This window comes from Castor canadensis, chromosome 19 (assembly GCF_047511655.1).
Source record: "Castor canadensis chromosome 19, mCasCan1.hap1v2, whole genome shotgun sequence".
Classification (NCBI taxonomy): Eukaryota; Metazoa; Chordata; class Mammalia; order Rodentia; family Castoridae; genus Castor; species Castor canadensis.
Genome location: NC_133404.1, coordinates 43,020,723 through 43,036,179, shown reverse-complemented (window position 1 = coordinate 43,036,179; position 15,457 = coordinate 43,020,723). Strand labels below are relative to the sequence as shown.

Genomic DNA, 15,457 nt, shown 5'->3' with positions numbered 1-15,457 from the left:
GGAGTGGAGATAGTGGGCATCCTTGTCTGGTTCCTGATTTTAGAGGGAATGGTTTCAGTTTTTCTCCATTAAGTATAATGCTGGCTGTAAGTTTGTCATATATAGCTTTTATAATGTTGAGGTACTTTCCTTCTATTCCTAGTTTTCTTAGAGCTTTTATCATGAAATGGTGTTGGATCTTATCAAAGGCTTTTTCTGCATCTATTGAGATGATCAAGTGGTTTTTGTCTTTGCTTCTGTTAATGTGGTTTATTACGTTTATTGATTTTCATATGTTGAACCACCCCTGCATCCCTGGGATGAAGCCTACTTGGTCGTGGTGAATGATCTTTTTGATGTGTTGTTGAATTCAGTCTGCCATTATTTTATTGAGGATTTTTGCATCAATGTTCATTAAGGAGATTGGCCTATAGTTCTCCTTTTTGGAGGTGTCTTTGCCTGGTTTTGGGATAAGTGTAATATTGGCTTCATTAAATGTGTTAGGCAGTTTTCCTTCCCTTTCTATTTCGTGGAACAGTTTAAGGAGGGTTGGTATCAGTTCTTCTTTAAAGGTCTGATAGAATTCAGCAGAGAATCCATCAGGTCCTGGACTTTTCTTTTTGGGGAGACTCTTGATTGCTGCTTCAATTTCATTTTGTGTTATAGGTCTATTCAGGTGATTAATTTCCTCTTGGTTCAGTTTTGGATGATCATATGTATCTAGAAATCTGTCCATTTCTTTTAGATTTTCAAATTTATTTGAATATAGGTTCTCAAAGTAGTCTCTGATGATTTCCTGGACTTCCATGGTGTTTGTTGTTATCTCCCCTTTTGCATTCCTGATTCTACTAATTTGGGTTTTTTCTCTCCTCATTTTAGTCAGGTTTGCCAGGGGTCTGTCGATCTTGTTTATTTTTTCAAAGAACAAACTTTTTGTTTCATTAATTCTTTGTATGTTTTTTTTTTTGGTTTCTATTTCATTGATTTCAGCTCTTATTTTTATTATTTCTCTCCTTCTATTTGTTTTGGGATTTGCTTGTTCTTGTTTTTCTAGGAGTTTGAGATGTATCATTAGGTCATTGATTTGGGATCTTTCAATCTTTTTAATATATGCACTCATGACTATAAACTTTCCTCTCAGGACTGCCTTTGCTGTGTCCCATAGGTTGCAGTAGGTTGTGTTTTCATTTTCATTGTCTTCCAGGAACTTTTTAATTTCCTCTTTTATTTCATCAATGACCCATTGTTCATTAAGCAATGAGTTATTCAGTTTCCAGCTGTTTGCATGTTTTTTTGTCTTTACTTTTGTTGTTGAATTCTAGTTTTATTTCATTGTGATCAGATAGAATGCATGGTATAATTTATGTTTTCTTATATTTGCTGAGGCTTGCTTTGTGCCCTAGGATATGATCTATTTTGGAAAAGGTTCCATGGGCTGCTGAGAAGAATGTATATTGTATAGAAGTTGGATGAAATTTCTGTAGACATCAACTAGGTCCATTTGATCTATTGTATATTTTAGATCTAGGATTCCTTTATTGATTTTTTGTTTGGATGATCTATCTATTGATGATAATGGGGTGTTAAAGTCTCCCACAACCATTGTGTTGGAGTTAATATATGCTTTTAGGTCTTTCAGGTTATGTTTGATGAAATTGGGTGCATTGACATTGGGTGCATATAGGTTGATAATTGTTATTTCCTTTTGGTCTATTTCCCCTTTTATTAGTATGGAATGTCCTTCTTTATCTCGTTTGATCAATGTAGGTTTGAAGTCTACTTTGTTAGAGATAAGTATTGCTACTCCTGCTTGTTTTCGGGGGCCATTGGCTTGGTAAATCTTCTTCCAGCCTTTCATCCTAAGCCTATGCTTATTTCTGTCAGTGAGATGGGTCTCCTATAAGCAACAAATTGTTGGATCTTCTTTTTTAATCCATTTTGTCAAACGGTGCCTTTTGATGGGTGAATTAAGTCCATTAACATTAAGTGTTAGTACTGATAGGTATGTGGTGATTCCTGTCATTTAGTTGTCTTAGTTGTTTGAAGGTTTGATTGTGTGTACCTAAGTTGAGGTTACTCTCTACTTTCTTGCTTTTCCTTTTCCTGTACTTTGGTGCTGCCTGCCCTTTCATTGTTATGTTGGGTTTCACTTTCTGTGTGCAGGATCCCTTGCAGAATCTTTTGTAGTGGTGGCTTTGTGGTCACATATTGTTTTAGTTTCTGCTTATCGTGGAAGACTTTTATTGCTCCATCTATTTTAAATGATAGTTTTGCTGGGTAGAGTATCCTGGGGTTGAAGTTATTTTCATTCAGTGCCCGGAAGATCTCACCCCACACTCTTCTTGCTTTTAATGTTTCTGTTGAGAAGTCTGCTCTGATTTTGATGGGTTTAACTTTGTATGTTATTTGCTTTTTCTCTCTTACAGCCTTCAGTATTCTTTCTCGGGTCTCTGTATTTGTTGTTTTAATGATAATATGTCGTGGGGTAGTTCTATTTTGATCTGGTCTGTTTGATATTCTGGAGGCCTCTTGCATCTGTATGGGAATATCTTTCTCTAGATTTGGGAAATTTTCCATTATTATCTTGTTGAATAGATTACGTATTCCCTTCGCTTGCACCTCTTCTCCTTCTTCGATGCCCATGAGTCTCAAGTTTGGTCTTTTGATGGAGTCAGTGAGTTCTTGCATTTTCTTTTCACAGGTCTTGAGTTGTTTAACTAATAGTTCTTTGGTTTTTCCTTTAATTACCATTTCATCTTTGAGTTCTGAGATTCTGTCTTCGGTTTGTTCTATTCTGCTGGATTGGCCTTCCGTTTTGTTTTGCAGTTCTGTTTCGTTCTTTTTTCTGAGGTTTTCCATATCCTGAGTCGTTTCCTCTTTAATGTTGTCTTTTTTTGACCTGAGTTCATTAATCTCTTTATTAATCGTGTTCTTTGTTTCACTTTGGTGTTTATACAGTGCTTCTGTGGTTTCTTTTATTTCTTCTCGTGCTTTTTTCAAATTCTCTAGTTTTGTTGTCTTGGAATTTCTTGAGTGTCTCCTGTACATTTTGGTTGACCATATCCAGTATTATCTCTATAAAATTCTCATTGAGTACCTGTAGTATTTCTTCTTTTAGATTATTCTTGTGGGCTTCATTGGGTCCTTTGGCATAGTTTATCTTCATTTTGTTGGAGTCTGGATCTGAGTATCTGTTTTGTTCATTTCCCTCTGGTTCCTGTACTAGTTTTTGCTGTGGGGAAACTGGTTTCCCTGTTTTTTCTATCTTCCTGTCATTGCCCTTGGTGTTGATACTGTCCCTGTACTGTGTGCAATTAAGTATTTTCTAGCTTGTAATAATAACAATGGTGATATTTAGAATGGAAGGGTGAGAGGAGAGGGAAAGCAAAGAAGTTAAAGAAAGAAGGAAAAACAAGTAAACAAACAAACAAAAAAAAACCCAACCAACCAAAGTTTCAAAGATATAAACAGGGAGAGATAGTGTACCAATCAACAGTAAGCTGAACAGGCATTAGAGAGACAGAGAGAGGATTGAAAAAAAAAGTCAAGTAAAAAAAAAAAATAAAATAAAATAAAAAATTAAAAAATTAAAAAATCTCTAAGTTCAAATGCAATAAAGTTTCAGTCTTAATAATTTTGGTGTTAGTCCCTCAGCCGCTAATCCTGGAGATGGTGTCTCAGAAGTAGTTCTGTAGTTGTCTCATCAAAGGGGGAAAAAAACAAAAAAACAAAACAAGAAACCCACAAAGTGTCCCAAGTTCAAGTGCAATACAGTTTCAGTAAGTTTTTCAGCATGCAAGTATAGTTCAGTTGTTTTCTCATCAAAGGGAGAAAGGAAAAAAAAGAGTCTGGAGACAGTTCTGAGAATGGTATCTGCGGCTGTGGCTGCCTGCCCGCTGCTGTCAGCCTGCTGTTGCTGGAGGCGTTATTTATGCAGCTCTCTGGGGTGAGCTTAGCACTCACCTGGCCCCGCAGGCTTTGTTTGCTCAGAGTTCTCCTGTGTGGGAGCCTCTGCTACAAGCTTTCCCCTTTCCAAGCACTGGGAAAGGTGACACTGCCCCGCGTTGTCAGGCCTGTTTGTTTATTTACAGCTCTCGTGGGAAGTGGATCTTCCCCCCTCTCCTGTGCAGTTTTTCTCTCACCTCGGCTTTTACAAGCTTTCCCGCTCCTGATTGCTGGGCGTGTGCTGCTGCTCCTGCTTCTCCAACCTGGCTTGTTTATTTACAGTTCCATGAGGGATTTCCCCTCCCCCCCCGCCCTCTTTGCTACATGTCTTTTTGTTGTTATTGCTTATTAGTTTTTATTTCTTTTTTCCCTGGGTGGGGGTCGGTCTGTCCAGGGGGCTATCCTGATCTGGCCCAGGACTGTCTGTGGGAGAACTGCTTGCCGCTTAGTCACCTTGTGGTCCGCATCTTCCCAAGCCATCTGGGTGCTGCCGTCTGGCGGTGGCGCGGTAGCCTTCCTGGTTTCTCCGTTGAACATGGAGTGGGAATGTTATGCACGGACTGGGAGTGTGGAGGAGTCAAAGTTTTGCCTCTTCTTGGTGGTTTTTCCTGTAAGGTGTATCTCCAAGATTTTACTTTAGGAGGCACACTTTCTGCTTCCTCCCTCTAGCTGCCATCTTGGAATCTCTCCATGTGATGGGTTTTTCAAGATAGGGTGTCATGACCTATTTCCCCGGGCTGGCTTTGAACCGATGTTCCTCCTGAGTAGCTGGGATTACAGGTGTGAGCCATGGTACCCAGCCTCCCAACCATTTTTAATAGCAAACAGGAACTGTTCTATGGGTTCAGTGATTCCTCTCCCATTACCAGGCAGTGTAATATTCGTCTTCTAATCCACAGCATCAGCCAGCTGGGCTTCGAGCGCTCAGGGTGCTTCACAGGTGTGGTGTCAGGAAGTACTTCCTCCACACTCACTGGACACCTACTGACTGACCCACCTGCACAGCCAGGTGTGGGCACCCCAAATCACACATGCTTCTTTTTTTTTTTTTTCTTTAGTGCTAGAGGTAGAACTCAGGCCTTGTGTGTGCTAGTCAAAACTCTCTACCACTGAGCTGCATTCCCAGCCCACACTTCCACTTTCTGAACCAGGTGTGTTGCTGTCATGGGAAATTTAATTCCCGTCCGAGGACGCCACTACTGGGAGGTGGAGGTGGACGAGCGTGTGGACTACACTGTTGGTGTGGCCTTTGAAGACGTCCCGAAACAGGAGGACCTGGGAGCGAACTGCCTTTCCTGGTGCATGAGACACACATTTGCCTCATCCAGGTAAAATAAAATCAGATACATGAGATTAAAATTTGAGATTCATGTAAGAAGTGGTTTTTATTTCTTTTTTTTTTTTTTTTGATAGGACTGAGGTTTGAACACAGGGCTTCAGGCTTGCAAAGCAGGAGTTCTACTGCTTGAGCCACGCCTGCAGTTCATTTTGCTCTGGTTATTTTGGAGATGGGTGTCTTGTGAAATATTTTTCTGAGCTGGCCTCGAAACACGATCCTCTTGATCTCAGCCTCCCAAGTAGATAAGAATTACAGGTGTGAGCAGACAGTGCTGCCAGAAAAGAGCTGTTTTAAGATAAAATGGCTAAACTTTGTGGCAAGCTCGAGTCCGAACAGTTCTATGCTTTCACCTGCATTATCTCCTTTACCATTCAGTTGCAGAAGTCAGGCCACTCTCACAGCAGTTGCATGGTCCACCCCGTGTGATTCCGAGCTTGGATGCACACACAGGCAATCTGGCTCTGCAGATAGTCTTCTGAAACCAAACAACTGAGTTTTCATTGGTGCTCAGCTCCAGTGTTAGTGGGCACGGCTTGATTTGAAGCCCAGTTCCATATTTTAAGTAAATGTGTTTTGATGAGCATGGCTTCTGACAAGCACTGTCCTTCCTCCTGGGAGCAGTTCCTTAGGGCTGCAAAAAGATCCATGGTGCCCAGGCCCATGGATAAAATGTTCAGACTTAGAAGGCCATGGTTACAACCTTCCTTTGCTTCAAAAAAATAGAATAAAATCCACAGACACAGAGAAAAAAAAAATGTGACAGAACTCCACCTTCCTTCCCAGCACCTGTTGTAAATTTGGCTCTGTTTACCTTGATGGAGCCTGTTAACTTTCATCTGGGGTTCTCTGCCCACTGCCTGCATCGGAATCATTTAAAACTCTATGTGGGAACACTAACTTCTTCCCATGACACTCAGACTACTCTGCTAAGTCTCGAAATCATCCTGGGGTTGCATGAATCACCATGCATGGAGCTGTAATGGGGATTCTGTCTGAAGGAAGATGAAGGGTCAAGTCTCCACTTCTTGAGAAAAGCGAGGACATAGACAAGGGCCAAGTAAACCTGAGGGGCAATAAAGGAGTCTGTGAAGTGGGAGGGGTGGAGACCCAAGGCAGAAAAATGACCAAGGAAGGACAGACACAGGCTTGGAGGTATTGCAGTGTTTTTGAAATCTTATCTTGGAAAAATGTAGGAGGGAGAGGGATGGAGGAAGGAGAGGGAAGGGAGAATGAGAACTTACAAGTGGAGGATGAAAACAGGAGGGTAGGGTCTCCAGTGGACTCATGGATTTTGATTCATGGTTTTGGCCCACATTAGTGGTGAGGAAAGTGGGAGGAGGAAGACAAATTTGGCTCCATTAAGAAGCTAAAGGAAGCTCACAGTAACTGGGATGAAGATAGGCTGACTTGCTGACACCTTTGGATCTGATTCCAAGTGTTCATCTGAGGAGCTGGAACCAGCGTGCTGGCACACAGCTCTTCTGTTGTCTGTAGCTGGAGGGTTAGGCCAGGCCTGTAGCTGGTTTTGGTTTTACAGAGCATAGTTAAAGGGCACTAGTGCTACCTTATGCTGGATGGTGACAGACCTGGTGATGGTGGTGTCCGCCTGGTTTGAAGTTTAAGAACCGGATGCCACAGAGCACTTGTGCACACAGAGTTTCTACCAAAAATCTCATTTTATCACACAAAAGACCTCAGATGTCTTTATTACAAAAGATCTGCACACTTGAACCTTGAAGTCAAATGTCAGAGGCAGAGGAAATTCACGACTTAATATACAAGTTTCTTTGGAGGAAGAGATTGCTCCAGAACAGAATTTGGGACTGGAGTGGCTCAAGTGGTAGAGAACCTGCCTAGTTCAAATGCCAGTACTGCCAAAATTACAAAAAAATAAAACCCAAGAACAGAGCTTGAAAAAGTGTTTCCTAGGACGAATGCTAGAAAAGGGAAATAGTATAATTTTGGAAATGACTTATGATCTTAGTAGTCATTTAGTGTGAGGCAGTGACAGAATTACAGGAGAATGGATAAGATATGCAATCATCGGCAAATGGCTCATCTACAGAATTTCTGAAGCTTTGTTGTATCAACCTCTACTTTTCAGGCACAAGTATGAATTTCTACACAACAGGACAACTCCAGATATAAGAATCACAGTCTCCCCCAGGAAGATTGGCATTCTGTTAGACTATGAAAACTCACGACTGTCGTTTTTCAATGCAGACATCCCTCAGCACCTATACACTTTCAGCTGTCAACTTCACCAGTTTGTACATCCCTGTTTTTCCTTGGAAAAGCCTGGCTGTCTGAAGATACATAATGGTATTGCAAAGCCAAAGCACGTCACTTTCTACTAGGCCTTCCTGCCGTCCAGCCTCCGGCCTCTCTCCTCGGCCTCCCCCTCAGCCTCTCGCCCCGGCAGTCTGCTCGTGAATGAGCACCACACTCCCAGCATTATCGTGGGTCCTTATTACCTGGCAGACTGGTGTGTGGGCACCAGTGCACCTGACCTGGATTCTAGCTCTATGCATTGCTGCCTGCAGGATGCTAGGGTAGTCATGAGGACTGGACTAAAGGAACTCACAGGGCTCTCAGGTGCTCAAACTACGTGTGTATGTGCAGAGCATCTGAGTCTCCCAGTCCTTCGGAGCCTGTGCGGCGGTCGTCTTCTTAATGGCTTCAGTTCCTGTACACGTGTGACATTCTCCAGCCGTCAGGAACACAGATGAGGAGGTGAGAAGCTGTTCAGTGAACCAGCCCTTCTCAATGCCTTCTGCCCTCCTGTTCCCGACAGTAGCACTGCTGTGGTGAGGTTCCTCCCACTGCACTAACGCCCTGTCCTCTTCTCAGTTCTCACCACTCTAACTTTGGGATCACCTCTGTGATGCCTAATTCCATGAAGGCAAGGACAGTGTCCACCTTATTCCTCACTTGAGCCTCAGGCTATCATGTCAGCTGTACACCAAATAAAGCTATGTGCAGTCATGAATCCTGTCTTCATGCAACCACTGCTCTCCATGAGAAGGAGGCAGAGCTCCTTCCTGGCTGCAACAAAGGACCCACAGCCAGGGGGTGAAGGAAACCTGAAGGGAGGCAGTATGGAGGAGCAGAGGGGCAGCTATGCTTGATGGCAAGAATGGGAAAACAGTGTGTGACTTGCTGCTACACACAGCACATGCGGTCCACACCTGAATGTTCTTTGCTGGGTATGCTGAGGGGACACTGGGACATGAGCATAAAGAAGACATTACAGCCGGGTGTGGCAGCTCACACCTGTAATCCAAGCTGCTCAGGATTGTGGCTGGAGGCCAGGCTGAGCAAAAGGTTCACATGACATCATCTCTGCCAATATAAATAGGATCAAGGTCCAGGTTAAATGTGAGAGTCTACTGAATAATGACAGAGGGGCGAATTTAACTAAGATATAGTCTAAGCACTTTTGTAAATGTCACAGTGCATCCCCAGTACAATATAGTAATAAAAAAGGAAAACTAAAGCAAAAGGAGCCAGGGTACATGGCTTAAGAGGTAGAGCACCTGCCTAGCACAAGGCCCTGAGTTCAAATCCCAGGACCACCAAAACAAAAAAACAAACTATAGTTGTAACTGATTCTAGGAACTGCCTACAATGTAGAGCTAGATCTGAAACAAGGAGACCTGGGTTTGTGCTACTTTTTGACTACTCTGCCTTATGACCCTGGAAAAGTCACCTTACGTTCCACATCCATTTCCCTTCAAACAAAGGGAAAAAGATTTGTCTCATGGGATTGGAAGATTTAATGGCAAACCTGAGAGAAACTTACAATACCAGTATGCAGTAAATGCAGTGTTTTAAAGAAATCAGCCCACTCAGGCACCAAAGTGGCCTCTAGCTGGTGGCTCTCCAGCCTCCTGCCTCACTGTCTCCAGGCCCCTGGTACCTGGGTGTCCAGCTTTCCAGCTCATGTTTCCAGCTGCCACTGAAGCTCTGCACACAGCACAGTCAAAGCTTATGAATAAAACCTCCATCTATGAAGCAGTTACTGAGACCATCTGGCACTATGCCCTGTGGCTGCCTCTAAACACAGATGTGCCTAATCTCATCACCGAGCTTTGTAAACCCTTTGTAAATCTTTCCCTTTCAAGCTTTTCATGTTTTCTGGCACTGACACTCTTGTCCACTGACTTGTTGGTACACACAGCAGCTCAGATTCCCGAGTTAACCACCTGCCCTGACAGCTTAGTGACTGTCCCTTACATATACACCTGCCCTGAAGCTGGGGCATGTGCCTTGCAACAAGGACACATGTAAGCACAGAAATGGTTTAGTTACACGCAAGCTTTCGGTAGCTGAGCATGTATGTATGTACACATGTGTCTATGTTCATACCCGCACACACGTGCTCAGCTACGCAAACAGAAACTACCAATGGGAATTTGACATCGTAATAAGGCTTCTACTAGGCTTCTGGAGTATTTCATACTGCAATATGTACATAGGTGAATAGATACGGGGGATAAAAACATGACACCTGAAAGATTTTAATAAAATTTTTATTTGACCAAGAGAAAACTACCTAGAATTATCTTTGACACTTAAAAGCCAGTTTAAAAGACAGAGGATCAAGTTCAAATATCACAATTATTCAGCACAAAGGACTTTTGCTTAAACGCCTTTCTCATCTTCTGCAAAAAGAAAAAGTGAGTGTAGAACAAAGCCCCAAACCTTGTGTTTCTTGTAAGACATTCCAGTTTCTTAAAACCCCATGATCAATCTGATGAAACTAAATGCCCACAAGGGCAGAGTTTACCTCATGGCCGTGTCCACGTGCAACCTGCTGGTACATCTGTTAAAAACAAAATGGAAAAGATTTCTTAAACATTGACCACTGTCACCACAATCCCTGTTCTGAGCAGTTAAAAATGCTATGAAACCTGCTCTCCGGGCTTTGCCTGTGGCACTTTGTAACTCCCTCCTCATCTCAATGGGTGGGAAAAGAGAGGGCGTAAGACACTACTAGCAAGGGCTTAATAGTCAGAATATTCAGAACCTATTAGATGGTTAGTGACTTAGGATATAAAATGACACTGGTTCCTGATAAAATTAAATTGCTTTTTATTTAGGAAAGTGTAGGTTTAATAAATTAGTGTCCTGCTGATTCACATGACACTCGATCACTTGTAGACGCCCACTTGGTCACCAGTGTGAAGCAGAGCTAAGGCAGGGGCAGTGGGCCACCTTCCCAATCCTCTCAGCCTCCAAGTTCTGCTAAAATCGTCTTACACAACTCGCACTCTGGAAGTGGCCCACTGCACAATTCACTGTGTCATTCTGTAAACTAACTGTACTGGTCTCTATCCAAGGAAGTTCAGCTTCTAGAAAATTCTCTGGACTCTACGAAGACTGCACTGCAGTGAAGTCTTCTCTTCAACTGAACACGTGCCCAAACTCTGGTCACCTCCCTGCCGATTACAGTTAAGACCCTCATGAGCTCACTATGCCTCTCTGCCCCTCTGTCATCTGTAACTTCCTACTCCTTTCTTTAGTAAGGCAGGGAAGTGTTAATTGCTGTTGGTAGATAAGTAGGTCTTGAATTTATTTTGCAAACAAGACCTGTTCTATCTACCTTTTCCTGTAGGAGGCTGAAAGCAGAGTCGGCTTGACTCCAAGGACTCTATTTTCTTAGTCTCCAGAAGAACATAAATCAGTCTTTACCATGTCATTTATAACACCAAGCTTTAAGAGAGCTGAACTCCTCACTGTGATCAATACTTTATTAAGCCAAATGCAAGGTAGAAGTGTTATTTGAAAAAACAACTCCCGCTAGTCAGCCGCTGTTAGGACAGTGATTCCTGGAAGGAGTGTGACTATGACCTGATGCAACTGCCCTATGGTAGCAAGCTGCTACTACACAGGTGCCAGTTCCTGTCACACCTACTGGGTCCTAGCACTTCAGGGCTTGTCTTCTGTCATCACCAATGCCAGAAAAAAATTAAGCCCAACTCACTGATGGACTGCTTCTTCTTTATTGGGCTTTTCTGATATTTTCATTTACTAATATCTTAGAGGATTTAAACTATTGCTGATGTGAACTGAGTAAATTAACCAGCTTACAGCTGATTCAAACAACATGCAGCTAATAAAAAAAAGTCTTTGTGGGAAATTCAGATCCTAATCTTGCTGCCTCCCCATCCTCATTCTGAGCCTAAATGCAGACCTCCCTTCAAGGAGTTTAAGGGATGGCCTCAGATTCAAACAGACTGGCTTGACAGCACTAATATAACCCATTCATTGGGAAGGAACCCCATCAACAAAACTGCAGCTTGAACGAGGCAGGAACGGGTTTAGAAACGATTTCCTGGTGTGCACGTTACTTTTTTGTAAACCTGTTGCTCTTCTCCATGCAGAAAGTTTCCTCCTCTCCTACTTCCTTCCACATCCCAAACCCACTTAATTGGGAGGGAAAGAAGGAGAAACAAGTTCTGTCCAAAAGTAAGGGTAGCACTCTGGAAAAAGTTGTAAGGTAGCAATACTGGTTTCCGTACCATTTACAATTCAGAAACCAGCCACTGACTCCTAGGCACCCAAAATGGACCTCCCTTTCCTTGTCCACCTAAGGGTTGGACAGCTCAAAAGTTACCCCTGGGAAGCACTGCCTAACTCCTCCCTCGCCTTTGCTGAGCTATGTGCCACATACGCACCTATGTGAGAACATGTAAGTGGCTGTACTACAGCCACTGACTTGTGTCTGCTCCACTTAACTGTAAGCACGTGGAGGCAGGGACTGGGCCCGCATAGTCTCCGGAACATGGCAACAATTGCCTTTTGCTCTCAGGAAACTCATTTACCTGAAAGAGGAATGGAACATCAAATTATCTTCCAATTCAAAGGAGAAGGTTCTTTATTACAAAGCAGCTTTCAAATGGGTGTGTGTGCTTGAGAGCGAGGTTAAAATATGGAGCAGTGAATCTCAACCTTCCTTTTGTTCCACACTTCCGTCTGGGGTCCCATTAGTAACAGCACACTGGGAAGAGTGAGGAGAGATATAGGGGAATCTGGGCGGTGGGAAAGATGTGTGGTGTAGAACATTCTTCTCATTACTGCAAGAAAACTTTTGACACACGTAATACTTAGTGGAGTTGTGACTATTCCGAAGACACATATGTGGATTTTAAACATGATTCATCATCCCTTGAGGCGGGTGTGTGGAAATTGCCCCCTTGGCCACAAAGTTTAACTATCTATCTTAGTCATGTCACAACATGACTAAGTGGCTATCTGCTATTTTATTATAGAGGAAACTGTCACCTGTAAAGGTAATATCCAACTTAGGAACTTATGAAGATCACAGGTATTTCCTTCCCAAATGTCAACTATCTAGCATCATTTTAAGAGACTCCCTTCACAGGTGATACAAAGCAGTAATTAAAATAGCTCAGTACCTAGCAACAGTCCTTCTGCCCTGGACAACTTTGGCCAAATTTATATATTCTCCATAGGGCAGAAATCAAAAGGAGGTGCCCATCATTACTGAAACCTCATCATTTTCTAAGAGGATAGCTAGAATTTTCAGATAGTGGGATTTGACATTCCATTATTTTAAGTCAGAAATATATGTTCCCAGCCCTTTAAAGCTTCAAAGGACCTCAAGCCAACTCCCCCAAAACAACCACATTTAATTATCTACCAAGGATGTCTACATAATATAAGGTTTCCTGAGATTTATTTATTTGCTTGTTTATTTTGCAGTACTGGGTATTAAACCCAGATCCTTGCACATTCTAAGCAAGCACTTTACCACTGAGATACGTCCCTAGCTCAATGTAAGGAATTTTATCCATTTATACAACAACTACACTCATGGTGGGTATTTCCCTGTACAGTTCTTTATCCACTAAAAAGCCATGAGAACTCTGGAAGAGAGAAGGGAGATGGAAGGTGGAGGCTATAACAGTGCTGGTTACTGGCTGTGGAAGGGGAGCAAGAATTAATTGGTCAAGGGAATGAGCAGAAATAGAAACTGCCTGGCTTGTCTACGTCCAAATCCAAGGACATATAACCTTCCCTTCTGAGCTCTTGATTCTCTAGGAGTTGGTCTGAATAAAAAAGCAATGGGAGCTGGGAGTATAGCTCAGTGGCAGAGAACCTGCCTGGCGCTGACAAGGCCCTGAGTTCAATCCCCAGCACTAAAAAAAAAAAAAACATCTGGTAAAAGAACACAAAATGTACACTTATTTGTATTCCCCCATGATGCCTGGAGGTACAGCTTGTGTGCCTACTGCTGCACTTTTAGGTGGTATTTTGAAACATCTGCATAAAAACAGTTGTTCTTAGAATGTGGTCCCTGTGGGGCCTCTGAAAGTCTTCTAGAGGTTAGTGAGGTCAGTAATAGCAAGACATCATTTGCCCTTCTCCTTCTGGTTCCATGAGTGAACAGCAGTGTGGAGGCTTCGTGTTATGGGAGGACATTCATCATTGTGACAATTAACGGACTGTGTGCTTGTACATTCTTGTGTTTGAAATACTTCTCAGCTTTTTCTAATACCATAATTGATATTAATGATAAAAAACAAAAGCACTTTTGGGTCCTTAGTAATTTTTAAGGGTGTCTTGAAACCAATAAGTTATTACTTACAAAGCCAGCAGAGGTTTGACTGCAGGACGCTATTCAGCATCTCACTTGGACATGAGTGCAACTTACAAGTTCTTCATAGATGGTTTCCCAAATAGAGCTTTGTGTAAATTTCCACAGGCTGTTACGGCAAAAGCTGAAATAAGTCGTCAGCCATGTCTTCTAGGGCTGTCTTGTTTAGCAATCCCTGGCCTTTCTGTGCAAAGGTGTGTAAGAGGAAATAGAGTCCCATCTTCACATTTTGTTCCTTCTGCACATTACCCAATGGAGAGTGACAGAAGTGACATGACAGACTCATCTCCATCTACAGAGCATCAAAATTATAGATTGCTGGGTGTTGGTGCTCATACCTGTAATCCCAGCTACTCAGGAGGCAGAAATAAGGAGGATTATAGCTCTAAGCCAGCCTGGGCAAATAGTTTGTGAGACCCTATCACAAAAATACCTAACACACACACACACACAAAGGACTGGCGGAGTGGCTCAAGGTGAAGGCCCTGAGTTCAAGCCCCAGTTAAAAAAAAAAAGGCACAAAAATGAGACCTGTTGAAACTAGTCCAGGAATGGGGGGAGGGGTAAAGAATGATGGAGGAGTGAATTCAACTATGATACATTGTAAGCACTTTTGTAAATGTCACAATGTACCCCCAGTACAACAATATAATAAAAAAACAGATTGACAGTGCCAACTCCTGACACAAAATACCCTTGCCTTTGACGGACCCCTACTCTATGTTAACGTCCATCACGTCGTCCTTCACTCCTCCCGTCGCAATCCACAGAGAGGTGCAGAAGAATTCCAGGCTGTAAATGAAGAAATTGTGCTTTTAGTCCTGGATATGTCGTTAGCAAGCTGTGTGACTTTCCACCTGTCACTGTCTCCTCCCTGCACTTCAGTTTAAGCTGAAATGAGAGAGATGGTCAAGATGGCTGTATTCCATCTCTAACAACAAATCTCTTTGCAGGGAGGTTCGAGAACCTTAAAATTGAGAGAGAGAAAAAGACAGAGAGAGAGAGAAAGAGAGAGAGAGAGAGAGAGAGAGAGAGCGAGAGAGAGAGAGGGAGGAGAGTCAGAGAGGGAGACGGGCAGACATTAGGGGTGGGGGTGAGTGTGTATGTGTGCGAGACAGACAGGGAGGGAGGGAGAGGGCGGGAGGACAGGGAAACAAAGCTACAGGTGCGGCTGCCTGTAGGAGACACCGATCCGGAACGCCTGGGTTTGTAAGCCACTCGCACCATCTGTGTGACGCTGTATTTTTTCCTAAACTTTGTGAGCGCGACCTCTCCCTTCCCCATCTCCCCACCACAGCTCGGTGGACTACGAACCTCATTTTCAAAACAGACGAAGAAAACGAGCTCCCCTCTGAGCCAGGAAGCTCGGCGGCGGCGCTTACCGGGCGACCTCTGTCCCCACTCCCCATTGCATACCTTGAAATGCCAGCTTGCCTAGTAGGTCACTACTGTCACCCGCCCTGCTCCGCACGACCGACGCTGCCAGCTACCCGGCGTTAAATCGTCGACGCAACCCTCCCCTTCCGGCGGACAAGACCCTCTTCCGGTTTCCGGGCGTGGGCGGAAGTCCC

The 15,457-nt window shown here is 43.3% G+C and overlaps 1 protein-coding gene, 1 long non-coding RNA gene and 1 other non-coding gene across 9 annotated transcripts in view; 1 reads left to right on the top strand and 2 right to left on the bottom strand.

The window, feature by feature from the left end:
* Fsd2 (fibronectin type III and SPRY domain containing 2) overlaps window positions 1–9,814 on the top strand; it is a 37,738-nt gene extending 27,924 nt beyond the window's left edge. For both annotated transcript variants that reach the window (XM_074061548.1, XM_074061549.1), the window contains exons 12-13: window positions 5,076–5,252; window positions 7,368–9,814. In XM_074061548.1, the coding sequence (XP_073917649.1) occupies window positions 5,076–5,252; window positions 7,368–7,620 (430 nt within the window). In that variant the 3' untranslated portion in view covers window positions 7,621–9,814. The remainder of the gene's footprint in view (window positions 1–5,075; window positions 5,253–7,367) is intronic.
* Window positions 9,778–15,425, bottom strand: LOC141419183 (uncharacterized). Of its 6 annotated transcripts, none has more exons than XR_012443830.1 (4): window positions 15,303–15,425; window positions 14,581–14,678; window positions 12,005–12,266; window positions 9,778–10,088 (listed from the first exon to the last, which is right to left on the bottom strand). It is a non-coding gene; the product is annotated as an uncharacterized lncRNA (long non-coding RNA). The 6 variants fall into 6 exon arrangements; XR_012443832.1 differs by having other exon boundaries at window positions 11,944–12,090; XR_012443831.1 differs by having other exon boundaries at window positions 11,944–12,266; window positions 14,587–14,678.
* LOC141419335 (small Cajal body-specific RNA 15) lies at window positions 10,809–10,935 on the bottom strand. Its single transcript, XR_012444119.1, has one exon.
* Window positions 15,426–15,457: the final 32 nt, after the last annotated feature.